This window comes from Babylonia areolata, chromosome 28 (assembly GCF_041734735.1).
Source record: "Babylonia areolata isolate BAREFJ2019XMU chromosome 28, ASM4173473v1, whole genome shotgun sequence".
Lineage (NCBI taxonomy): Eukaryota > Metazoa > Mollusca > Gastropoda > Neogastropoda > Buccinidae > Babylonia > Babylonia areolata.
The window spans coordinates 3000727-3019609 of NC_134903.1; the positions used below are offsets into that span (position 1 = coordinate 3000727).

At 42.0% G+C, this 18883-nt stretch overlaps 1 protein-coding gene across 1 annotated transcript in view; it reads right to left on the reverse strand.

Annotated features, from left to right (window-relative positions):
• LOC143301753 (uncharacterized) overlaps positions 1-18883 on the reverse strand; it is a 51290-nt gene that overhangs the window by 8107 nt on the left and 24300 nt on the right. The window contains exons 10-12 of the mRNA XM_076616141.1: positions 11673-11748; positions 7983-8784; positions 7527-7853 (exon numbers count right to left, since the gene is read on the reverse strand). Coding sequence (XP_076472256.1) covers positions 7527-7853; positions 7983-8784; positions 11673-11748 — 1205 coding nt within the window. The remainder of the gene's footprint in view (positions 1-7526; positions 7854-7982; positions 8785-11672; positions 11749-18883) is intronic.

Here is an 18883-nt window from a genome sequence, read left to right on the forward strand (position 1 = left end):
AAAGAAGAAGAAGAAGAAGAAAAGGGAAGTCCTCTTTCACAGGCACACAACATCATGCTGAAACGGGATCTCTAGACCAGAAGGCTAACGCTTGACCACTTCTGCCCATAGGCACCTGATTGATATGGATGCTTTATATTCTGCATTGTATTGTACTGTACTACATTTTGTCAACACGTTTTCTCCAAGCAAAATCCAGGTTGCTCTCCTCAGAAAAGGCACAGCACCACCTTGTTTTTTTTTTCTTCCCTGCCAGTGCATTAGTTTTCCTATCAAAGTGGATAAATTTTTTTTTTTAACCTAATTTCTCCACGGACAAGACAACACTTTTGTTGCCACAGGTTCTTTTACGTGTGCCAGGTGCATGCTGCACACAGGACCTCAGTTTATCATCTCATCTGAATGACTAGCATCCAGACCTCCTCCCCTCAAGAGTCTAGAGGAGGAGGAGGAAATAGTGGGGAGTGTGGGATTCAAACCAATGCGGCTCAGGTTCTCTCGCTTCCTAGGTGGACGTGTTACCACTAGGCCACCATGCTACTTTATCACCTGGAAAATACTAAAAACAAGATCTTGGAAAACTGGAGAAAGCTTCCATCTGAACGGCAGTTGAACCTGGGTCAGTGGGTCCCCAGAGATAGAAGTCCCAAGAGACAGAAGTCCCCAGAGATAGAAGTCCCAAGAGACAGAAGTCCCCAGAGATAGAAGTCCCAAGAGACAGAAGTCCCCAGAGATAGAAGTCCCCAGAGACAGAAGTCCCAAGAGACAGAAGTCCCCAGAGATAGAAGTCCCAAGAGACAGAAGTCCCCAGAGATAGAAGTCCCCAGAGATAGAAGTCCCCAGAGATAGAAGTCCCAAGAGACAGAAGTCCGTTTTGAATCAAATAATGTGCAAGTATTTGGATTGGTTTTCGGTGTTATGATAATGTTTAAGTATTGTGGTATGGTTGTTAAGTATTGTCTTCTTGGTTGTTAAGAATTGTAATATTGATGTCAAGCATTGTGATATGGTTGTTAAGAATTGTAATATTGATGTCAAACATTGTAATATGGTTGTTAAGAATTGTAATATTGATGTCAAACATTGTAATATGGTTGTTAAGAATTGTAATATTGATGTCAAGCATTGTGATATGGTTGTTAAGAATTGTAATATTGATGTCAAACATTGTAATATGGTTGTTAAGAATTGTAATATTGATGTCAAGCATTGTGATATGGTTGTTAAGAATTGTAATATTGATGTCAAGCATTTTGATCTGGTTGTTAAGAAACTGATGTCAAGCACTGATATGGTTGTTAAGAATTGTAATATTGATGTCAAGCATTGTGATATAGTAGGCCTCCTTTGGTCATGGCTGACCATGGATAGAGTATATCCGACCTAATGTCTAACTGGGCTGTCTGCTTGGACCAAGCAGCGTCGCCTGTGACTGTAGAGACCGATGCGAGAGAGACAGTCTCTGTCGCAGTGGTCACATGTGTAAGCTGATGCTGGTCTGTTGGCCATGTTAATATGTGTATGTTGTGTGTGTGTGTGTGTGTGTGTGTGTGTGTGAGAGAGAGAGAGAGAGAGTGTGTGAGAGTGTGTGTGCTGTCAGTATTATGATAGGAGTGAGACAACATGTGTATTGTGAATGTTGAAAGGAGCAATGTTATATGTGAGTGTGTGTGTGTGTGTGTGTGTGTGTGAGTGAGTGTGTGTGTGTGTGTATGTGTGTGTGTGTGTGAGAGAGAGAGAGAGAGAGAAAGAGGGAGAGACAGAGAGAGAGAGAGAGAGAGAGAGAGAAAGAGGGAGAGAGAAAGAGGGAGAGAGAGGGAGAGGGATTTGAAGGAAGAAGTCAAGAGAAGTCAAACAATCCATCAACAAACCAAGTCAGCCTCTGTTTCATGCTTGCACACATACACACACACACACACACAACATACACATATAAACACACATACACAAGTATACATGCACATGGACACACACACAAAGGACACACACAAACAATGAACACACACACACAAGTACACACACACACACAAGTACACACACATACACATATACAAAAACACAATGACACACAAACACACACACACCACACTGAGCAGTTTCCATTCATTCAAACCAAACACTGAACAATTCAGCAGAGAGATCAAAGATGATGGAATGTAAACCATGTCATGACAGTAATGGCAACACAGTCATGCACAGTGACAATGACTGACTGGTGATCAGCTGTTGATGTGACGTGAGAGAAATGTGACCAAAATACCTGTTTCTCATCAATATAAATTATTTTTAAAAGTTTTATATTTGTGTATTTTGTATATGTAGTGATGATGATGATGATGATTATTATCACTATCATATCGTTTGTGGGAGCAAATATGCGCATGCCTGTATTTTGGTGAGTTAAGTACATGCCTGTTTGCGTGAGGGTGTGGGATGTAGAGGAAAACATAAAAGGTAGAAAACTACCAAGAAATGCATAATTAATGTGCAATTAGATTTAACAATGTGTGTGTGTGTGTGTGTGTGTGTGTGTGTGTGTGTGTGTGGTGTGTGTGTGTGTGTTGTGTGTGTGTGTGTGGTGTGTGCATGTGAGTATGTAGGTACCTCTGTGTGGAGTATGCCCATACATGCATATGTGGGCAAGCATGTTTGTGTGTGTGTGTGTGTGTGTGTGTGTGCGCACGTATGTGTGCGTGTGTTCTCTGTGCATGTGAATGGTGTTAAGTGAGTTTTTTGTATGTATGCGAATCAATATTTGTAAATCTATGGGCATGCAGGCAAGTGTATGTGCAAGCATGTGTGTGTGCATGCGTGCACTCAGTTGATGCATGCATGTATGTTTGAGCAACAAACCCACAAAGACTATCAACTATTTCTCAAGAGTGCTTGTGTGTATGGCTATGTGAGCGCACTTTGTGTATTCACTTGTGTCTATGAATTCAATATACATAGCATTCTCTACCGTCCCACCCTCTATATCAAAGTGTTACCTTAATATTTTGGCAAGAAAGGATATACAAAAGTACAGACACTAAAATTACTTGTTCGAAAGAAAATATCAAATAAAATGACCTGACATGTTAGAAGGCAGAAGTATACATATAAAAAAACAACAACAGCAAATACAGCAAACAATTACAGCATATACATAATATAATCAAATAACATATATCATACAAATCTCAAAAAGCCAAAAAGTATATCACAACAGATTGTACAACATAAAAAATGTTAACAGTAGATTGTATAATATAAAAATCATAAAACAACCCAATTAACAGACATTTAATACATTCAAATGTTGACACAAGGAAATAAATAAATTAACACAAATTATCTGGACGGAAAGTTATCCACTTATAACACACCCACAAATTCATAATAAGTAATACTAATTATAAAATATTGTCATACTTATTATTGGAGAAAGTCCAAAACATACAAATGTGTGTGTGTACACATGCACACGTGTACATTGAAGATAGTCACGAACGCTTAAGGTATCAGATCCTATTATGCAATCTCCGCTGAATAAAAAATAATCTGTATTGGAATTGACACATCTGTACACGCTGCCATATAAATTCCCCAGAAATGGAACCTTGACTTTGGAATGTTTTCAGAAGTTTCTCTTTTTTTTCTTTTTGCTTTTGCAGTCTTTCTGTGGTGTGTGTGTGCGCGCGCACGTGCATGCAGTGTTAAAAAAATTGGGACTGTTTTTGTTTCTTTTATCCCACCTGGCACATAACATAAATGCAACAATACTTTTCCACAATTAAAAACAGAAAAATCTAAAGTTAATAAATACCAGGTGTGTGTGTGTATGTGTGCGCACGCGTGTGCGTGTTTCTGTGTGCTTGCATGCATGCGCATGTATTGTGTGTGCGCAAGTACCTTCGTGTATTGTGTGTGTGCCTGTGCAAGTACATGTATGTGACAGTGTGTACATGGGTGTGTGTGTGTGTGTGTGTGTGTGTGTGTGTGTGTGTGTGTGTGTATGTGTGTGCGCGCGCACGCATGAATATGTGTGCTGGGTGGCCAAAAACGAAAGAGAAAGTGACGGCGAAAGTTTGTAAAGGGTTGTGTTGCAACTAACAGCACTGACTCATGGTACAAAAAAAACAAACCACCAACAAAAAAAGAACAAAACAACCCCCCCCACGCCACCCCCACCCCCAAAAATCGACAACCGACAACTGTTCAGTCTCACTTAAAGCACTATTCTATCACACATAATCACATAACATGACACTCGACAGCCAAGTTTCATGTCAGTCACGGACTTTCAGTGCCTGTCACACCATCAGCTGAGAGACTTCATTTCAAATATTTTGCACATCAGTATCAATAGTTTAGTCCTTTCTCTCTTCAGCTGTTTGGAATCAAGAAGATATATATGGCATAGAGGTAACGCGTCTGCCTAGGAAGCAAGAGAATCTGAGGGCGCTGATTGGAATCACGGCTCAGCCGCCGATATTTTCTCCCCCTCCATTACACCTTGAGAGGTGGTCTGGACGCTAGTCATTCGGATGAGACGATAAACCGAGGTCCCATGTGCAGCAAACACTTAGCGCACATAAAAGAACCCACGGCAACAAAAGGGTTGTTCCTGGCAAAATTCTGTAGAAAAATCCACTTCGATAGGAAAACAAATAAAAAACTGCATGCAGGAAAAAAAAAAGAAAGAAAGAAGAAAAAAAAAAAAAAAAGGGTGGTGCTGTAGTGTAGCGACGCGCTCTCCCTGGGGAGAGCAGCCCGAATTTCACACAGAGAAATCTGTTGTGATAAAAAGAAATACGAATATATATATATATATATATTCATAACAAAGCATATCACACCTGCAGTCTATATAACAAACATGACACCTACAGAAAAACAACACACCACAGACCAAAGCATGGTGATAGTGCACTGCCATGTGTTGTTCTCCCTGACGAGAGAGCAGCCTGACTTTCACACAAAGAAATCTGCCGGGACAAAAAAAGTAACACAATTTCCAACTGAGCAGCGTGTGTGTATCCATGCTATTCTACAGTAGCACGTGATTGAAGGGTCTGTCATTTTATTCTTTGTGCACTGTTATTTTCTTTTTTTTCTTTTCGTTAACTCTTTCCATACAAACGGCGAAAGAGACGACGTTAACAGCGTTTCACCCCAATTACCATCATCAAAATATTGCAAGCGGAAGGCTCTTATACTGAAGACGTGAATGTTGACAAAGAATACCACAATTCTGACGACGGAAGCTAAAGGTTGGGTCATTCAGACACCCACTGGACATCCGAGGGCTCTGTGTAGAGGAGAAGAGAGGACTGGCCGTACTGAGTGAGTTAAATGCATATTTTGAGTGAACGCTTTTGCATGCATGTGGTTATGTCCACTTACAAATGTGTGTAAGTGCAGCTGGAGAGGGGTGCCTGGGGGTGGAGGTGGGGGTGGAGAGAGAGACAACTGGCTGAATGGCCTACACAGCAGCACTACTACTATTATTCTTTCAATGCTGTCACACGAATGGCCACTACTGCGGGAACTAATCATTCTGAAAGCCACCACCACAAAATTCACACTGCCCTAAAACATTGCATGTCATCGTTCGTTCACTGATGCACACCACATCGTCATGTTTAAACTTTGTTAAAGTAGTTATGTTAAAACAGGTATGTTTAAATGCTGTTAAAATAGTTACATTTTGAACCTTAATATCACACTTGCTGATGAATTGTTGAATGGTTTATAAATCAAGCGCATCAACAATCAAATATGATCCCAGCATGCACTTTTTCCAGCTCATGGTAGAAGTTTGGGACACACCCATATCTTTTTTCCTTTCTGTTCAAACTCCCAATTAGATGTAAAATCAATCAACCATTTGGATCACATATATTTTGAACCTTGTATATTACCTCAGGGTAACATCTTTATTTTCCCATGTCAGTTTGGATCAATGTAACTTGCAAGATTAAATCATCATCACAGTTTTACTTTTGCAGTGTAAAATATAAATTTGATGTTTCAGCAAATTCATGATAAAAAAAATCATAAATACAGGTAAGATATAACACAAATGTAAATCAACTTAAAAAATAATACACTTTGAAGAATATCCCTTAATTCTATTTTGATTTGACAGCACTGTCATAATCATATTAATCTGATAAACAAATGTCAAATGGCTAAGTGATATTTACAAAGGGGAAGTTTTTTTTGCTTAATCCGTCAAAAATAATGCACAGATATATCCGCCATTATACATATTCCTCAGCACCCATCTGGTTTTTGGTCCAAGTCTCAAAGCGTGAAGACTCTCTAAACTGATTGGTGCTAAATCATCTGCTGGTGACCACACTGCAGATCCATATGATAAAACTCATGTGTTTGACCTATTATGAAATATATCCCTTGGGGGGGTTAAGATGGAACTCCTGTCTACGATATCACTGGCTAATCGTCACATGCACCATGGCTTCAGTCACTCTAAATCAGTCTGGCAGGCTGACCTACTTCCACATTCTCCACACTGCCTAGGGTCTGTCTTACACACGCATCTTGGCAAAGCTTGGTACAACATCTAGTAAAGACTCGAGTGCAGTTCACTACACACGCTTCTCAGCAGAGTTTGGTACAATACTTGATCAAGACTCAAATGCAGTTCCCTACACACGCTTTTCGGCAAAGCTTGGTACAACATCTAGTAAAGACTCAAATGCATTTCACTACACACGCTTCTCGGCAAAGTTTGGTACAATACCTAGTAAAGACTCGAATGCAGTTCACAACACACGCTTCTCGGCAAAGTTTGGCACAATACCTGATTAAGATTCAAATGTAGTTCCCTACACATGCTTCTCAGTAAAGTTTGGTACAATACCTAGTAAAGACTCAAATGCAGTTCACTACACATGCTTCTCAGTAAAGTTTGGTACAACATCTAGTCAAGACTCAAAAGCAATACAAGTCAGGCAGTGCTGTGTATGAAAGAATGAGACTGGGAATATTTTCTTCCTTTTTTCATGACTTTAAATGAGACTGTGAAGCAACACACTGGACCAAAGATCTGCTGACATCAGTCAGGAAAAGGAAACTACACCAGCATGGCCCCTTCACAAAGATCTGCTGACATCAGTTAGGAAAAGGAAACTACATCAGCATGGCCCCTTCACAAAGATCTGCTGACATCAGTTAGGAAGAGGAAACTACATCAGCATGGCCCCTTCACAAAGATCTGCTGACATCAGTCAGGAAGAGGAAACTACACCAGCATGGCCCCTTCACAAAGATCTGCTGACATCAGTTAGGAAGAGGAAACTACATCAGCATGGCCCCTTCACAAAGATCTGCTGACATCAGTCAGGAAGAGGAAACTACACCAGCATGGCCCCTTCACAAAGATCCAATGGTCTGGCCAAACCAATCCTCCTGGGAACTGTTGAGGGAGGGAGACAGAGAGGAAGACTGAAAGAAACAGTGGACTGACAACATTACAGAATGGACGGGAAAACCACTGGCTTTGACACGCTACTGACAGGCTTGGGGAATGTGGTTAACAGCTGTGTTGTCCAGTACCCCTTTGACACACTGACAGGCTTGGGGAATGTGGTTAACAGTTGTGTTGTCCAGTACCCCTTTGACACACTGACAGGCTTGGGGAATGTGGTTAACAGTTGTGTTGTCCAGTACCCCTTTGACACACTGACAGGCTTGGGGAATGTGGTTAACAGTTGTGTTGTCCAGTACCCCTTTGACACACTGACAGGCTTGGGGAATGTGGTTAACAGTTGTGTTGTCCAGTACCCCTCTGACACTCTGACAGGCTTGGGGAATGTGGTTAACAGCTGTGTTGTCCAGTACCCCTTTGACACACTGACAGGCTTGGGGAATGTGGTTAACAGTTGTGTTGTCCAGTACCCCTCTGACACACTGACAAGCTTAGGGAATGTGGTTAACAGTTGTGTTGTCCAGTACCCCTTTGACACACTGACAGGCTTGGGGAATGTGGTTAACAGTTGTGTTGTCCAGTACCCCTTTGACACTCTGACAGGCTTGGGGAATGTGGTTAACAGCTGTGTTGTCCAGTACCCCCTTAACACACTGACAGGCTTGGGGAATGTGGTTAACAGCTGTGTTGTCCAGTACCCCTTTGACACACTGACAGGCTTGGGGAATGTGGTTAACAGCTGTGTTGTCCAGTACCCCCTTAACACACTGACAGGCTTGGGGAATGTGGTTAACAGCTGTGTTGTCCAGTACCCCTCTGACACACTGACAGGCTTGGGGAATGTGGTTAACAGCTGTGTTGTCCAGTACCCCTTTGACACACTGACAGGCTTGGGGAATGTGGTTAACAGCTGTGTTGTCCAGTACCCCTTTGACACACTGACAGGCTTGGGGAATGTGGTTAACAGCTGTGTTGTCCAGTACCCCTTTGACACACTGACAGGCTTGGGGAATGTGGTTAACAGCTGTGTTGTCCAGTACCCCTTTGACACACTGACAGGCTTGGGGAATGTGGTTAACAGTTGTGTTGTCCAGTACCCCTCTGACACACTGACAGGCTTGGGGAATGTGGTTAACAGCTGTGTTGTCCAGTACCCCTTTGACACACTGACAGGCTTGGGGAATGTGGTTAACAGTTGTGTTGTCCAGTACCCCTTTGACACACTGACAGGCTTGGGGAATGTGGTTAACAGCTGTGTTGTCCAGTACCCCTTTGACACACTGACAGGCTTGGGGAATGTGGTTAACAGTTGGGTTGTCCAGTACCCCTTTGACACTACTGACAGGCTTGGGGAATGTGGTTAACAGTTGTGTTGTCCAGTACCCCTTTGACACGCTACTGACAGGCTTGGGGAATGTGGTTAACAGTTGTGTTGTCCAGTACCCCTCTGACACTCTACTGACAGGCTTGGGGGAATCTTTTGTCCAGCGTCCCACTGGCTCTTCAGAGTTTGGGAAGTAGAAGAAAAACCAGGCAAAATGTTTTCACTATGCCACAAGGCAGACTACAGCATTTCACACACACACACACAAAAGGTTACATCACAAAAACATCCTTTTAAATCACATCTGAGACACCATTTTGAAAGTGTAAGTACTGGATATAAATACTCTTGTATTATCAATGGCATCAGTAAACACTGTAAAAAGCCACACGATGATTTTGTGTTGTTTTCTCTCTCTCTCTTACATCTCTCTCTCTCTCTCTGTGCTTATTTTACTTGCTCTCTTTCACCTCTCTCTCTTTCTTCCCCTCTCACACACACATCACATCACTCTCTCATTTCCCCCTCATCAAATATACACCAACCATGCACCCACTGGTCTCTTCCAGAAACAACAACAAACAAAAAAAAAAAACACACAGAGAGAAATATACTATCACATTCACAAGAAAGACTCCCCCTGACTACTCAATTATTTTTTTTTACAGTATCTGCATTTCCTATTTTGTTTGTTCATGACTGTTCTGCTGACATTTTCTTCTTTCTCTGAGACAAAAAAGATTTCCACGATAAATATATTCTTCTTACAATACCTGCATTCTCTATTTTATTACATCATTTTTTTGTTCTGCTGACAACATCATCTCCTTTTTTTCTCAGACACCTTGTCTTTGACTTCTCTTTTCCACAAGGTAAAGACTATCCGTAACATTATCAAAAGGCAAAGTGTTGTTTCATCTTATTTCAAAACAAAGACAACCCATGCCCTCCTTTACACAAGGTAACATTAGCCTTAACCTTACCACAAGGCAAGTGCTGCTCGTCTTCTCCAACCAAAAGACAACCCACGTCAAACTTTACACACAATACAAACATCATCCTCAATTTACCTACAAGGTAAATGTTGACCATTCTCAACTGTACCTCAAGATAACCCGCTTCCAACTTCATCACAAGGTGTCATTAACGTTACCACAACCACACACACCTTACAAGGCAAATTAGTGTACAGTGTTCTTCTTCTCCTTCTTCTTCTTCTGCGTTCACTCGTATGCACACGAGTGGGCTTTTACGTGTATGACCATTTTTACCCCGCCATGTAGGCAGCCATACTCCGTTTTTGGGGGTGTGCATGCTGGGTATGTTCTTGTTTCCATAACCCACCGAACGCTGACATGGATTACAGGATCTTTAACGTGCGTATTTGATCTTCTGCTTGCATATACACACGAAGGGGGTTCAGGCACTAGCAGGTCTGCACATATGCTGACCTGGGAGATCGTAAAAATCTCCACCCTTTACCCACCAGGCGCCGTCACCGTGATTCGAACCCGGGACCCTCAGATTGACAGTCCAACGCTTTAACCACTCGGCTATTGCGCCCGTCGTAACAGTGTTCTAATCTTGCATGACAGGTAAATCACTGTTCTGCTAATCTGTACAGCAACAAACACTACTATTCTTCTTACGATTTACAACAGCAGAGTTTATTGCTACAGGATTTGCCAAGGAGTTCCAAGGCAAGGCTAGAGCCAACCTTTATCCAAACACCACACCACAGCTTCTTTTGATTTGTTCAAAGGCCAAAGCTGAACCATAATCAACATACTGGAAAAAAAAAGAAGGAAATAAAAATTTTTTCTCTTTTTTCTTTATTTATCATTATTATCATCGTTATTTTTAATAAAGAGTCCATACTGGACGTTTGCCCAAGCATGCAGATCAGATCTGCTGATTCCCAAATTTTGTCAGTACAATTGCCCACGGATTATGTAACAATAAATATCTGATTAACAGCTGTTTCTTTTGAAGATATCACAATTTAGAAAAAAGGAAAACAACACCAACAACACAAACACACACACTTTCCCCTCTCAACCCATCACACAAATGTTCCTCCTTTCACCAGAGAGTGAACAAGGGAGATCAACAGAGTGCTACATGTTCAAACAAAACACAGTTATGTCTACAACACCCATGTAGTTTAAATCTTTAAAAAAATTTTAAATTTTTAATACATATATATATATTTGAAAATTATTAGAAAAAATAACTGTATTGCAGGAGAAAAACCACTGTCCTTGCACCTCTGTTATAAGTTATCCTTAGTACACACTGAATCCTGAATGACTGCCAACTCAACAGCACGTAATTCTCCTCCCCCCGTTCAAAGGCATTGAAGTCGGATGTCCTGTTTTTAAAGGCCTTTCAATTTTCACATGCCTGTTTTGATATTTTAGTAGTCAACCTAAGTCACATGCCATGTTTTAAAGGCATTTCATAAGTCACATGTTCCATTTCAGAGACATTCAATACATCAGATGCCCCATTTTAAAGGCATGAACGCATTTCATAAGTCACACGTCCCATTTTAACCCCAGTCAGATGTCCTGTTTTAAGGACATTTCATGAGTCACATGCCCTATTTAACATAACTCAAATGCCCCATTTCAACGTAAGTCAGACACCATGTTTTAAAGGCATTTCATAAGTCACATGCTCCGTTTTAACGTATGTCCCACTCCTAGTTTTTAAAAAAACATTCCGCGAGTCACATGCCCTGTTTTAAAGGCATTCCTCAGTAAGTCAGACACCCTGTTTTAATCCGAGACAGGTTTTTCACAAGACGGGGGACGAAGCTTCGGAACATGGCTCGACACGCTTCCCCCCACACGTGGGTCAAGGTGTGGGTGTGGGTCAGGTCTAGGGTCGTTTCATGAGTTTTGTGGCCGGTTTGGACAGCAACTTCTTTTTCTTCTGCAGTAGTTTGCCCTTGTTTTCCTCCCCCAGGCACTGAGCCAGCCACCTGCAAGCACCCAAAGGGACCATGTTTAGCTACACCACGCTACACATCAGGCAAGAGGGTGACTACATACAAGAGGAAAAGTACAACTCACTGGGAATAGATGCTTTCTTTTCTTACTCGGCCCCTGCTAGGTATTAGGTTTCAAAGAAAGAGTAGAATTTTTTTGTTGAGAAATGACTATCCCCCCAACCCCCAACCCAACCACTGCCCCCCCTTCCCCTCCTTTAGCCTCTCCCCAAAATTAAATTGGTCATCTCACTTCTCTCCCTTTCTCATCCTTGCTTGTTAGAAGGTTTTCACCTAAATACCAAGCTGGTTGTCTCTCTCTCTCTCTCTTTCTTTCTTTTTACTTATTTATTTATTTTTAATACCCCCTGCTTTGCTCCAATGTAGGTTTTCCCTCCAAAATAAAATTAGCAACTTTGCTCCTTCTTAGCCCCCCCCCCCCCCCCCCCCCCCCCCCCGCCCCAGCTCTCCCTCCCCCGCCCCCTTTTCTTTTTAACCCTTCTCTTCAGAAGGAGATATCATTTTGAGATTTTTTCATTATTGCTTTCCCTTATTTCTTTCCCCAAACCTTTGACACCATTGAATAATCTCTGTCCCTTGTTTTCTTTGGGCGGGGATGGGGGAATAGGGGGTAGGGGTGGAACTGAAAATGGCGACAAAGCGAGTGAATGGTCCCTGCATTGCAAGTGGCTTGCTCAATACCTGTGCAAAGGGAAAACAAGCAACCAAGGCATGGCTTTCTGTTAGTTCTGTGCAGGAACAAAAACTGTCCGTGTCGAAATGACATCTGGCACAGGCACACTGCAGTACAATACAAACAGGTTTTATTCTTTCTTTTTTTCCCCCCTCCCCATTCACATTTCATTCATCACAAAAACGTCCGTCTGAGCTGCAGTATGTAACATAAACGCTGCGTCAAATGTCAGTGAAATCAAGACCACAGTAACTTCTCCAAGGACTAGTTTAAAATGGAGCAATAACCCACATGTCAAATGTCAACACAATTAAGATGACAGTAACATCTCTGTGGACTGCTTATCACTCAGCAATAACCCACACAAACGCAAAGTGCCAGTGCAATTAAGACGAACAATCATATCTCTATGGCTTACTTTTAACTGAGCAGTCTGTGAAATTAAGATGACTATAAAATCTCCAAGGACTGCTTCCAATTGAGCAACCCCTGTAAACCTCCCCCTCCCACCCTCATGCCCTTCTCTCCATCAAAAATGCCCACGACAGCATCTGTTACAAACTGGACCCTGAAAACTGTTGGTAACTGGAAGAACAGTTATGAAAAGTGAAAGTTGACAGAGAAAAGTTGGGAATGGAGGGGTGTTAGAAACTTCTTATGGGCACACAGCTGTGTTTATCTGTCTTGATATTGGTGATGTATGAAGGTGTGTAGGTGTCTGAGAGAGAGACACACACTCACACACACAGAACCTGTGTGTGTGTATCTGTGTGAGAAAGAGAGACAGTGTGAAAGAAAGAGAGAGAGTGCACACGCACGTGTATGTGTGTGTGTATGTGTGTGTGTGTGCACGCACATGCATGTAAGTCGATATGAGTGTACACTTAACATGTGTTTGCACATGGACACTAACATCACTGCATATGTATACCTGCTACACCTTTGAAAACACACACACACAACCGTTTCCAAACCATCTTGATTTCTTTACAACTATAACACATTGCCTAATGTGCACACATTAGAGATATGACTTCAAAGTACTAAGAAAAGCTGTTGATACTGTAGGTTATGAAATAAACACAAGCAGGAACAACACAAAGAAAAGCAAGCGAAAATACTGCTAGTGCCACCAAAAAATAATAAATAAACACAACAAAAATAAGATCCATAATTTAGGGATAGTCACATTTATTCAACGTCATCCTGCTCACTGAATCCACTAAAATCTTTGTCTTCAGTGTCCGAGTTGAAGAGAACCAGCACAGCTTCCTCCGCCATCTTGTCACTGACTTAGCCTCGCTTTCACTTCATGAAGGTGGAGGTCGCTGCTGGTTCGTCGCTTGCACTGTCGTCTGCTAGGTCGATCACCTTCAATTTGAAGGCTGCATCATAGGCATGACGTAATGTTTTCGGCATGATGAGGGTGTACGCTTGAGCAGAGTAGAACTGAATGCTGATCTGAAGGCTTTAATGTGTGCAGATTTGATTTATAAAACGTGAACAGTCAGCACACTATCCTGAAGCTCATCCAAAAATTCATGGACAGAAATCATGATTTTGGTGAGCTGAAGGGCAGCTAAGAATAGACGAGAACGTGACACTCCCGGGATCGTTAAAATCCGCAAATAAGCCACATCATTGTATAAGCCGCAGAGGTTGAAGCTGGGGTAAAAAGTCGTGGCTTATAGACCAAACTTTACGGTAAACATCAATGAGCAGGACACATCCCATGGTGGAGTTCTCTGCAGGAGTTGTGGGATCAAAACCCAGAAGTGTACAAACCTAACAACGTATACTACTGCCGACTTTTTGTGGGCCTTGACTGGCTCCTAGCCAGGGTGGAGTTGTGTCTCTTTGTCTTCGGAAGTTGCTCAGATTCCCTGACCAAAACTACAAGCATCTGGTTGGCACCATGATACAATGAGAAAGGAACCATAAAGTTAAGTGGTCTCTGAAACCTAACTGTTGGTTGGCACCGTGATACACTGAGAAAGGAATCATAAAGTAGTCCCTGAAATCTATAATGGCTTGCACCGTGATACACTGAGAAAGGAAGCATAAAGTAGTCCCTGAAATCTATAATGGCTTGCACCGTGATACACTGAGAAAGGAAGCATAAAGTAGTCCCTGAAATCTATGTTGGCTTGCACCGTGATACACTGAGAAAGGAAGCATAAAGTAGTCCCTGAAATCTACGTTGGTTGGCACCGTGATACACTGAGAAAGGAAGCATAAAGTAGTCCCTGAAATCTATGTTGGCTTGCACCGTGATACACTGAGAAAGGAAGCATAAAGTAGTCCCTGAAATCTATGTTGGTTTGCACCGTGATACACTGAGAAATGAAGCATAAAGTAGTCCCTGAAATCTATGTTGGCTTGCACCGTGATACACTGAGAAATGAAGCATAAAGTAGTCCCTGAAATCTATGTTGGCTTGCACCGTGATACACTGAGAAATGAAGCATAAAGTAGTCCCCAAAGTCCCCTGAATGTTGGCTGGTGCTGTGTTACATTAATAAAGGAAGTGTAGAGTTAAGCTGTCCCTGAAACCTAAATGTTGGCTAGCACAGTGATACACTGAGAAAGGAAGCATAGAGTTAGGTTGTCCCTGAAACCTAAATGTTGGCTAGCACAGTGATACACTGAGAAAGGAAGCATAGAGTTAGGTTGTCCCTGAAACCTAAATGTTGGCTAGCACAGTGATACACTGAGAAAGGAAGCATAGAGTTAGGTTGTCCCTGAAACCTAAATGTTGGCTGTCACAGTGATACACTGAGAAAGGAAGCATAGAGTTAGGTTGTCCCTGAAACCTAAATGTTGGCTGTCACAGTGATACACTGAGAAAGGAAGCATAGAGTTAGGTTGTCCCTGAAACCTAAATGTTGGCTAGCACAGTGATACACTGAGAAAGGAAGCATAGAGTTAGGTTGTCCCTGAAACCTAAATGTTGGCTAGCACAGTGATACACTCAGAAAGAAGCATAGAGTTAGGTTGTCCCTGAAACCTAAATGTTGGCTGTCACAGTGATACACTGAGAAAGGAAGCATAGAGTTAGGTTGTCCCTGAAACCTAAATGTTGGCTAGCACAGTGATACACTCAGAAAGGAAGCATAGAGTTAGGTTGTCCCTGAAACCTAAATGTTGGCTAGCACAGTGATACACTCAGAAAGAAGCATAGAGTTAGGTTGTCCCTGAAACCTAAATGTTGGCTGTCACAGTGATACACTGAGAAAGGAAACATAGAGTTAGGTTGTCCCTGAAACCTAAATGTTGGCTAGCACAGTGATACACTGAGAAAGGAAGCATAGAGTTAGGTTGTCCCTGAAATATAAATGTTGGCTAGCACAGTGATACACTCAGATAGGAAGCATAGAGTTAGGTTGTCCCTGAAACCTAAATGTTGGCTAGCACAGTGATACACTGAGAAAGGATATATAGAGTTAAGTAGTTCCTGAAACCTGATTGTTGGCTGGTGCCAATGCACCGAGAAAGGAAGCATAAAGTAGTCCCTGAAACCTAAATGATGGCTGGTGCCATGATACACTGATTGAGAAATGAAATATAGAGTTAAGTAGTCCCTGAAGTGGTGTGTTTGCCTAGAGGTAACGCGTCTGCCTTGGAAGCGAGAGAATCTGAGCGCACTGGTTCGAATCACACTGGCAGTCGCCAGCATTTTCTTCCCCTCCACTAGACCTTGAGTGGTCGTCTGGATGTTAGTCATTTGGATGAGACGATAAACTAAGGTCCCGTGTGCAGCATGCTAAAATTAGGCGCACGTAAAAGAACCCACGGCAACAAAAGGGTTGTCCCTGAAAAAAATTCTGTAGAAAAATCCACTTTGATAGGAAAATAAATAAAATCACAAGCAAAAAAAAACCCCCCCCCAAAAATGGGTCGCATTGTCAGTATGGTGACGCAGCCGAATTTCAGAGAAATCTGTTGTGACAAAAAGAGTAATACAAATACAAATGTTGGCTGGTGCCGTGATGTCTTGAGAACGGTAGCACTGAATTCTGAATAAGTAGTGGTGGCCCAGTGGATAAGCATCCGCCTAGGAAGCACAAAGCACAGGATCAAATTACACACTTGCTGGGTTTTCCTTTCCCCTCCATTAGACTGTGTGTTGTGGTCTGGATGCTAGTCATTTAGCTGAGATGATAAACTGCTGATGTCCTGTGTGCAGTTATGCACTTAGTGCATGAAAAAGAACTCACAGCAACAAAAGGGCTGCTGTCCCTGGCAAAACATAGTTGAAAAATCAAACTTTGAAAGGAAAAGAAAAACAGCTGCAGGCAGAAAAAAGGAGTGGCACTGCACTGTGGCAACACGCTCTCCCTTAGATGCAGCCTGAATTTCACAGTGAAAATCTGTTGTAAGAAAACAGCAATACAGTATGTTTTCTGTATTAAAAAGACAACAATAACAAAAACAAGTGAGGCAAGGCCTTCAAGACTCACTTGTAATAAATTAAGTCCCCTAGCATTAATTACAGAGTAATTTCCCTTCTTTACTATCTACACCAAAACGTTTGCAAAATAAAAAAAAATTCCATGCTTAGCAAAAGAAGTTCCTGTTTGAACAAAAAATGATAATAATGACTCCTCTTGTTGTTGTGTAAGAATAAGCGATCAAAGTGCCAAGTTTAGAGAATACAAAAAATATAAATATAACAGTAAATGCAGTTTGCATATAATTAGGCTTCTTTTAAAAAAAAATTTTTGTGCCCATCCCAGAGGTGCAATATTGTTTTAAACAAGATGACTGGAAAGAACTGAATTTTTCCTATTTTTATGCCAAATTTGGTGTCAACTGACAAAGTATTTGCAGAGAAAATGTCAATGTTAAAGTTTACCATGGACACACACACACACGGACACAGACACACACACAGACAACCGAACACCGGGTTAAAACACAGACTCACTTTGTTTACACAAGTGAGTCAAAAACCTAGTGCCTTCCAACCATGCATTACTAACACCACTCTAGGTGCTGGTACACCTGTACCCTGACTCAAGTACAACTGTACCCTGAGTCTGGTACAACTGTACCATGACTTTGGTACAACTGTACCAAGACTGTACCCGTACCCTGACTCCTGTCACAGCTCTGCACCAGGGGACCTACTTCAAGGGAAAGGCAGCAAGAGAAACACCCAGACTGAACACGTTGTCCCAGACAACCATCAGAAATAGAAATTCATGGCTGGTGGCAGAAGCCAAGTCTAAGACTAAAACGCAGACAAAAACGGCTGAAATCTAGTCCAGCGATTTTGCAAAACTACACTTCGTACTCGCAGACTTTGTGAAAGAAAAATGGTGGAATGCAGTATAGCACCCACACAACACTGATGTCAGGCAGACACTTAACTTTGCTGGACGTCCTTTTGTTGCTGTCTGTACTTCCACAAACACTGAGAAAAAAACCTCAATCAACAGGAGTGACACAGGGAAGTAACTTTTGCTGCCTGTCGTTCTGCTGTTGCCTGAAGTTGTCCACACACACACATTACACTGACATAAGGGGACGTAACTTCTGTTGCTGTCTGAAGTTGTCCTCACACACAATACACTGATATAAGGGGAGCTAACTTCTGGATGTTGTTCTGCTGTTGCCTGAAGTTGTCCACACACACACATTACACTGACATAAGGGGACGTAACTTCTGTTGCTGTCTGAAGTTGTCCACACACACAATACACTGATATAAGGGGAGCTAACTTCTGGATGTTGTTCTGTTGCTGTCTGAAGTTGTCCACACACACAACACTGACATAAGGGGACGTAACTTCTGTTGCTGTCTGAAGTTGTCCTCACACACAATACACTGATATAAGGGGAGCTAACTTCTGGATGTCGTTCTGTTGTTGCCTGAAGTTGTCCACACACACAATACACTGATATAAGGGGAGCTAACTTCTGGATGTTGTTCTGCTGTTGCCTGAAGTTGTCCACACACACAATACACTGATATAAGGGGAGCTAACTTCTGGATGTTGTTCTGTTGCTGTCTGAAGTTGTCCACACACACAATACACTGATATAAGGGGAGCTAACTTCTGGATGTCGTTCTGTTGTTGTCTGAAGTTGTCCACACACACAATACACTGATATAAGGGGAGCTAACTTCTGGATGTCGTTCTGTTGTTGTCTGAAGTTGTCCACACACACAATACACTGATATAAGGGGAGCTAACTTCTGGATGTCGTTCTGTTGTTGCCTGAAGTTGTCCACACACACAATACACTAAGGGGAGCTAACTTCTGGATGTCGTTCTGTTGTTGCCTGAAGTTGTCCACACACACAATACACTGATATAAGGGGAGCTAACTTCTGGATGTCGTTCTGTTGCTGTCTGAAGTTGTCCACACACACAATACACTGATATAAGGGGAGTTAACTTCTGGATGTCGTTCTGTTGCTGTCTGAAG